The sequence below is a fragment of the Dendrobium catenatum genome, unplaced genomic scaffold (genome assembly GCF_001605985.2).
Source record: "Dendrobium catenatum unplaced genomic scaffold, ASM160598v2 fragScaff_scaffold_925, whole genome shotgun sequence".
In the NCBI taxonomy this organism is placed as follows: domain Eukaryota; kingdom Viridiplantae; phylum Streptophyta; class Magnoliopsida; order Asparagales; family Orchidaceae; genus Dendrobium; species Dendrobium catenatum.
In genome coordinates, this window is record NW_021319387.1 from 514,336 (window position 1) to 523,368 (window position 9,033).

Genomic DNA, 9,033 nt, shown 5'->3' on the forward strand with positions numbered 1-9,033 from the left:
ATCGCAAGGCCGCCGTTTTATGTGACCAAACCATCTAAGGTGACTCTCTCTAATCTTATCTTCTACTGGAGCTACTCCAACCTTTTCATGTATATGCTCATTCCGTATCCTATCTCTGAGGGTAAAGCCGCTCATCTGCCTGAGCATCCTCATCTCTGCCACACTTAACTTGGTATTATGCTTCTCTTTTAATGGCCAATATTCTGCACCATAAAGTATTGCAGTTCTAACCACCATCTTATAAAATTTTTCCTTAAGTTTGATGGGGACTTTTCTATCACACAACAAGCCTAATGTATTCATCTACTTCAACCATCTAACTTGAATTCTACTAATAATATCCCTATCTATTTGACCTAAACTATGAACAATTGACCTAAGATATCAAAAATATGTACTCTTATTAATGACTTGATCGCACAAAGTCGTAATCCCACCACTAGATCTATTATTACTAAAATTACACTTCATATATTCAGTTTTAGATCTACTCAAACGAAAGCATTTAGACTCTAAGGTTGACCTCCATAATTCAAGTTTACCTTCAACTCCCTCTCTAGTCTTATCAACAAGAAAAATATCATCAGCAAGAAGCATACACTAGGGTACCACCTCTTGCAAATGTCTAGTCAGAACATCCATGACTAAAGTAAAAAAAGTTATGGGCTTAAGGTTGATCCTTGATGTAATCCAACTAAAATAGGAAAATACTTGGTCAAACCACCTTGTGTTTGAACACAAGTAGCAGCTCCTGCATACATATCCTTTGAATAAAAACATTATTACTTCCTTTCTTATGTAGAACTCTCCATAGCACTTCTCTTGGAACTTTATTTTATCATATGCTAGATCCTCCTTATTCTCTCTATACTTCTCCATCAAACCTCTTCCTCAAAGAATGAATGAGAAAAAAAATGATTGCATATGATTGTAAGAAAGGTCCATTGTGCAGGTAAGTAATGCATTTGTTACAATATTCAAAATGGCCAGTTCGTGAAAGCTGGTGAAAAAATAGCCAAACAACATGCAACAGCTATGATAATGAATCTTTCATACATCATTGTAAACAACAAGAGAGCAAAGGTAACATGAAACAAGAAGCGTAGAGAAACCTAGCATATTTTAAGAGTTCATATATTAAATATTTCAATGATCCCAACAGTACCTTAACAGAATGTCCTTTAATGTCACATGGTTGCTTGACTAATGAAGCTTTAGAGATGCCTTCCACAAATGTCTGAGTTCTAAAATTCCCAGGACTGCCTTGCATTGGACTCCCATTTTTTGAGATACTAGTCTGGTTCCTTGAATGGCATGGAGTTGCATCAACCATAGTTACATCAACATCCGAGGCATTGGAAGGACCATTTTCCTTAGCCATGATCTTCTCAGCATTATGCTCTAATGAAGTTGTTATGATTTGTGAAATCCAGTCATGAACTTGGGCAGCTGAGACAGGAGCAGCAGGCATCTCTGAATCTGAATTTGAGAAAAACGGGGCTGCTTGCCTTAAAGGAACCACATCACATCCCTTCTCAAATTGAATGAGAAAACCAAGGTGCTCAAATCTTTCCATTGTGAGAACCTGGATGCAAGACATTGAAGAATACATAAAAAATAGCACATTACATCCACAAGATAATCACAGGATATCAAGTTTCTTAGTATTTATTTGGGTACATTACCATCAAAAGTTTTGTGATCTTACTATAAAAATACCAAACTGGAAAGCAAGACCAATCCATACATAATATTCATGAATAGATCATCAAGAAATACAACCATTCGACCTTAAAAATGGCATTAACACGCCTCTATACTATGTAAATCTTATTATGCATAAATAGGTTAGACTAAATAGAGCCTGAAACATCGTAAAAATATAAAGAAAGCTAGCAATTCCAGTCTGTCTATTATGATACACTGTTTAAAACATCAAGAGTTATAAGAAGAAAGCTATAGAATAAGCATTATTGTGTGAAATAGCATAAGCATTCATTATGCTTCATAGATCTTCTTAAAGCATGGCAAGCAGACATCACCATATCACCTTCCAATACATGCCTATTGCTAAGCATATCACCACATAAATTCGACGTTACAGTATGTAGATTCCATACAGCATAAAGAGCACCTTGAACTCATGAAAGGTTAAAATTTTCCTTAATCGAGTAAACTAGCATCATTTGATTGGTTTGACTACAAAAATACCAACAACCTTTTATTAGAGGACAAAACTTGATTTCCAATTTCTGAACTATAGTCATTTCTTCATTTCACCTAAGAAATAAAGAAAACAATGAGAATGAATCACTCTTCCCTACATTGGTGCAAGTGCTTGTCACATTGAAGATGTTAAACACCCATTGGGCAGGCCAACTACATGCTTGTTAAGGACCTATGCATAACCAAAAAACCTATGAAGAAGATTTAGATATACTAGAAAAAAAATCAGAGCATAGAGTATAACGCCTGTAAGAGCAGATCTAACAGTACAAATGTTTAAGTGGATTGTACTCTGATAGAAAATACTTGAGTTCGCAAGCAACCCTAGCAATAATTGGTGAAAACAGCGAGAAAACTTCGAAATTTCCAATAAAAATAATTCAAAAACAGTAGATTCTATTATAGGAATCAAACCGAATGCAAGAACAAGCAAAGATACAATTAATACTCAATTCGAGAAGAGGATCGTTCTCTCTCAATCTCTAGATGATGAATCTAGAGCCCAAAACTTCAAAGAGAACTCCAAGAGAAACAATAATCATGCCTGCCCTAACACTAGCCTCCCTCCCTCTTTTAATACATATCTTCCTAATAAAAATCAATAAAAGGTTTCCTAAAATAAACCAATTATTTAAATAGTTTCCCTATGCAAATTCTCTCCCTTCCCTCTCTCTCTCTTTGCCGACCTAGGAGGGCCACGCACTTGGGCGGCAATCAAAGGAGGCAGCTTAGCCCGCCTCCTGTAGGCATGAACCGGCTCAGGTTGGGCCGGTTTGGATGGTTCAGGCCGAACCATAACATACTCATCCAACCACGTGCAATTATCCAACAGGTTGAGCAGGTTAAACTAGGCCTTTGCTTAAGTTACAAGCCATTGTTTGGAAAGACAGGAAAATAAAGGAAAGATGGCTTCAATCATAATGGAGTTCTGGTTAAGCTATTCTAAATGTGTAAACTTGTTATCAATGCAAGCCTTTCCAAAAATCCAGAAGGTGTTACTCCAACCCTAGATTAGTAATCCTAAAAATCTACTAGTTAAAACAGTCAAAACACAAAGCCAACTGGCCTTTATAGAAAGAAAAAAAAGCTTAACTTTCCTTTGTTAAATGCATAGAACTTCGATTATCAAAATAGTTCAAGACACAAAAGCATGGTCTATCCTGAGAGGGCTGGAAAATAAACATGAGAGAGAAAACAAAATTAAGTATGAAAATGTTGGCAAGGAAAAGTCAATATAAACTCCGATAGTCTACATTATTCATATATCATTTCACACACAAAGTCAGTCATGAAATGACATCAATCTGAAAGTTTTTGCTAATAAAGAAATATCTAATTGAAAAAGACAAGAGCTGCGAACCAATAAAACGTCTGCTCAAACAATTACTTTTTCAGCCCGTTAAAAATTTATGACCAATAACACCAATTCCAACTGCTAAATAAAACTAGCATTCAAACAAACCTAGTTTGACAACAAAACAACAGGCTTTTTATGCAAACAAAACAACAGGCTTTTTATGCAAACTGTAAACATGTTTAACATCAAACTTGTACATGATAAATTAAATATACTTATATAGTTATATTAACATGCAGATACTTGCATAAGTTATGGAGATAACCTGACTTCTGACTTTGTATATTTACCAATAGAAAGCATCATCAACCTAAATCATCTTCTTGCCATGTTTAAATCAGGAGTTCTTTACCAATTAAGGATGCTCTTACATGAAAAAATTGTGAAATAAGATTTGATGTACCATCTTTATCAAGTAAAAGATAAAATCCTCCTTTGTATACAAGTTCTTTTTATGAAGGAGCCTTCCCATGTAGTTCAAATTTCCTTTCATGCCGGCAATGAGTGACAATAGGTCTTATTAGAACAGAGACTAAATTACCTAATAAGGAAATTCTCGGCCTAGCTAACTTATCATGAGCATGAGTCATACAAGCACAGTAAAGTTATTAGCTTTGCTGGGCTTGTAGTCCGAGCTCATCAAGATTATCTAACTCTTGAAGATAGGGTCGCTAATAAAGTTGTAGGGGGTTAGATTTGATTGGTAAGGAGTAGGGGAGTAGGTTGTTTCCAAGAACATGGAAGGTGAAGGCAATGCCATAGGAGCCAATGATAGTGGAATCAACATATTAGAAGGTAACAACAAGGACCAAGATGGCGAGGCGGCAAGGAAGTAGTCGGCCTAGGAACAAATGGGTCACTAGTCATAGATGATATTCGACAACTAAGATGCTAATCGAAACTAGGGATTTTCAATTAAGAGCCGGTCAACGAGCAATCGAGCATTATGACAAAAGTCGTCAACTTAGGAGATGAAAAAAAAAAAAAAGACAATTGCTGAACAAATACTAGGTGGTGATGGAGGAGATGCAAGGCATAGAGCTAAATGGTATGTGCGTACTTATGAATCCAAGGTTTAGTTGCTTCAATCTACGAGGAGTCGGGGCATTCGAGCGAATTCAGGGTTGGAAGGATCAGGCATACCAAACTAGGTGAGTCCCTTATCCCTATTGATGGCCTGACATGTGGACAATCATGATTGTATGCAAAAAACTAAGCATTATATACAAAAATATATGATTTGCTAATTCATTATAAATGCTTGAGTGTGAATTATGTAAATAAGCAAGAATTTAGTGGCATAAACATTCTCATCTAAATTTTGAAATTCTTATCATTTTGTTATGTAGTCATTCATTTCTCTTTATGTATACTCCATTTTTTAATAATTTGATAATGATATATAAAAAAACTCAAACCATTAATAAATTTATTGATACGAAGTATAAGTCTTTCTATGTCCTCACACTTTCATTATTTTACTATTACCTGACTATGTTATGAGATTTATTGCATTTTCAATTTCAACAAACTAAGCATCTGGTGAATTCCTGTAGTCAAACAAATCCAAGTATATCAAACCAAATAGGAATTTTCCTCACATTCGATGACAGCACCCTAGACAACGTACCTGAACATTCATCAGGTTGAACATGAATGACCTCACCACCACTCACCTTTAATATAATCATTTCGTTAGTTTACTAACATTTCATGCAACCGAAGCAACCACAGCCAGTATTTCAGCAAAAAAATGAAATTAATTGCCACATTTATGTTAAAAAAGAAATATATTTCAGAATTGAAACTAGTGAGTTGGAATTATAAAGCCAATTCAAACACAAGTAGCAACAACTTCAATTATAGCATATCTGAGTGTAAACAGAAATAATAGTTTCTCTCGTGCATACAAACCAGTGATTCATCATCATGTCCTTCTGCAGACTCAGCTAGAAGAGCAATCAGATTTGCCATATGTTTTTGTAAATATGACAATTGATGAGCTTCCTCGTCAGCTTGTGAAGGCATAGATCGGCGAGTGTTACTACGTACAAGCTGCAATGCACAAAGATCATTTTACCACATGCAAGACAAAATTGTATAAAGTTGTAAATTAGAGGTGCAGACTACAGACTGGCAAAGCCATAAAAATTTTGGAAAAATAAATAAATAAACATTGCATAGAATAAAAAGGTTCTGATGTCCAGCAATGCTATAATTTATCAAATTATAAGAACTGAAGACTAACAAAGAATAGCTTTTCTAGAATAAAAAGGTTCAGATGTCCAGCAATGCTATAATTGATCAAATAACAAATTATAAGAACTCATGACTAACAAAGAATAGCTTTTCTCCAAATAAAGACGCCTTAATGTGGAAGTAGCCCAGCATGGAAGAAATAGCAACCCAAAGTTCAATATATTTTCATACAAGAGGCTTCTGTTTAATAGGCCGAGCAAGCGTCCTCTCTTCTATGAAAGAAATCTGTTCCCACTACAAATAGGAGAGGGCGCAACTTGGATAGATTCCACATGTACTATAGCTTGAAAACAAATTGCATCAACGAAGTGTAACGATTGGAACTAAAAAAAAAAGAGAGCGAAAAAAACAAATACAAATGAGTTCGATAATAAAAAAAATTGTAATTGGAAGGGTTCATTCTTAAAATCAAACTCTCGAGCACAAAAATAAAACTTTAAGATGTGTCCCCCTATGATGGGCATCGTTATCTCTAATCACAATTGGAAGGGAATATGATCATAAAAAAGCCCTCTAAAATTTGAAGATAAATACTTTGGGATTAATTCCTGTTGACAGTGCAATCAAACATAATCATAAGTAGAGGGAACTCTATCTAACCCCCAACAAGAAAGGCAAAATGCTCGAGCAATGATCAATTGTTTCATGCTAAAAAAAATTATCAATCCATCATTTGCATTAATCTACAAGGACGACACATTTAAATATGACAAAAACCCATAAAAAATTTAATGTGATATATCAAATGTACACACATTACATTTAAAAATCTTACAATAGTAAAGATTTGACATGTGTAACATGACTGGATGATTAGTCTGATTGTGATGACATCATTTTATTATGGTTATAACATAAGCTTGAATGTTTATCAACGGCAAAGTCTATGAGGCGTGAGTCATAAAGCGCACTCAATAGAACATGAAAGTATAAAACCTTCTATTAACCAAAGTGAACTTTGAAATTGGACCCTACAACATGCTTTTAGACCAGGTTAATTAAATACCAAGGACGATCTAACCCATGAGTGTTAACAAGGACCCTTCAATAAGATTATATCTACTACCTCCACCAACTAAGTAGACCATGATCCATGTAACTTGGATGAAGAAACCATAAGATCTTGATCGTTTAACATTAATCTCCCACCATAATCTTTGGGCCAATAGTGGTATATTCCTCCCACAATCCAAACTAGCACTACTAAAGCAAAGTGTAGTGGAGCCTATAAATCATCCTTAATTGAAAGTTTTGTAATGATTGAGAAAGGTAATTAACTATAAGAGCTTACACCTATAAATTTGAATCATAGCATGAAGACCTCTATATGAGTGACATTTTTGGGCAATGCATTATTTGATGTACAATCTGCTTTCTGAAAAATCAGCCGTTTGTAATCTTTGACTTATATTAGCAAGACAATTTTAACTAAACTAGCGCTCATGATTTCCCCCTTCTTGAATTTTTCACGTAAGAAAATCATGTATTACCAGTGTCTTTGTGTAAATGCAAGACTTTCAAACAAAATCCTAAAACATTAAAATCATTACTGCAATTGCAATTTTCCAACACTTGACAAAATTATGACCTAAGGAGTTAGTAAATGATTGAGTGAACGAAACCTTTAAGTTATTTTGGCCTAAGAAAAGACTAAGCTGATGGTGTGAAGAATGAAAATTTTAATTTTTGGTTGCAAATTATTCCATCGATAAAGTTCAACCGCTAAAAATTAAAACCATCTTTTCCATTGTTGTACTGATCCCAATCCTTTAGAAGCTAATGATACCAAATATAGGCAATTCCTGCACTTACAAATTAATGGAAAATCTTAATAACTTCAAGGGTTCAATAATGAGTACCCTAAGTACCATTTATGTGAATAGAACGGGACAAGTAGCCAAGGAAAAAGATAGCATTAATGCGAATACAGCAAAAGGAGGACCAAATTATACACAGCACTTTTTATCATTATATAGAAGTAACTTGAGAGTTTCCCTACATTTCTTATGCTATTTACCAGATGTATCAAAACCCATACTATGACAACTAGTTCTCACTTTCTTCCACAGTTCAATCCAACAATGTTTGTTGTCCCTAAAATAACAAACTTATTGAAGCAAATATAACATCTTCCAGTTCAACACTCATTCTCCGAAAACGAAAACAATAAGCATTAGAAGCACAAGACAGCGAAAAATCCCAAACCTGTAGCGGAGATAGAGCAGACAGGTACCCATCGAAGGCCGAGGTCGACGGCCAAACATCAGCAACGGCCGCGGAGTCCTTGTGCGCCCTAGGGACCAACTTCTTGTAAGATTGCATATACAGAAAGAGGATTAGGTCATGGACGTCGGCCCCGGCTGAGTTAGCATCCGATGGCAGAACGGCCGCAAGGGTATCAAGGGCGAGTAGCGCATGGTCGATAGGAATCTGCAGGGCATCCGCAAGCGCCGCCGCGTCGACCCGGTCAGTTGGAAGCTGAAGAAGGCGCTGCTGGATTGGACCTAGGGTTAGGGTTCCGTCAGCGAATATCAACTTCGGAATAGGGAGGAGCCCGTGCTCAAAGGGCTCCCGCCGCGGCCGCAGTAGTAGCGGCGCAAAGCCTCCGCCACCTTCATTGCCGCCGCCGAACGTGGAGGAGAAAGAGGTCGAGGCCTCCAGGTCTTCCTCGATCATGTCGCCGGTTTCAGCCCTCAGGGATTTGCCAAAAGGAGAATTGTACGAAGGCGCAATCGGGACGCCGGATCGAGATTGGTGCGTCACTGTTCTTCTCACCCGTGAACACCGATCATCGCAATTAGGGTATATTCCGCCGCTAGGAAGTAAGCTGATCCGAGAGTGATCCAATCTCTGGCCTACATAGGACTGTAAAATAAAATGTCAATAATGGCGGATATTAAAAATACGGATAATAGAAGGGTTCGTGGATGGCCACTTAAGCATTTCAACCTATATTATTGTCTGGCGCTAGTGGTGGTCCGCTGACTTCAGAAAATGGCAACCGTAGCTCTTTTCATTAATAATGGTAAATATTAGAGTAAACCAATTTTTTTTTTTTTTTTGACTGTTTAATTTTGTTTCAAATTTGATTCTTATAATTTTAATATTTTTAAATTTATAATTTAAAAGTTTTATAATTACATTGAATTTTTAAATTACATAATTAAAATGATTAAATAATATCCAAAACA

General features: G+C 36.0%; 1 protein-coding gene across 1 annotated transcript in view; it reads right to left on the reverse strand.

Annotated features, from left to right (window-relative positions):
- LOC110106447 (TBCC domain-containing protein 1) overlaps positions 1–8,712 on the reverse strand; it is a 45,497-nt gene extending 36,785 nt beyond the window's left edge. The window contains exons 1-3 of the mRNA XM_020836366.2: positions 8,048–8,712; positions 5,498–5,638; positions 1,166–1,585 (exon numbers count right to left, since the gene is read on the reverse strand). Coding sequence (XP_020692025.1) covers positions 1,166–1,585; positions 5,498–5,638; positions 8,048–8,518 — 1,032 coding nt within the window. The 5' untranslated portion in view covers positions 8,519–8,712. The remainder of the gene's footprint in view (positions 1–1,165; positions 1,586–5,497; positions 5,639–8,047) is intronic.
- Positions 8,713–9,033: the final 321 nt, after the last annotated feature.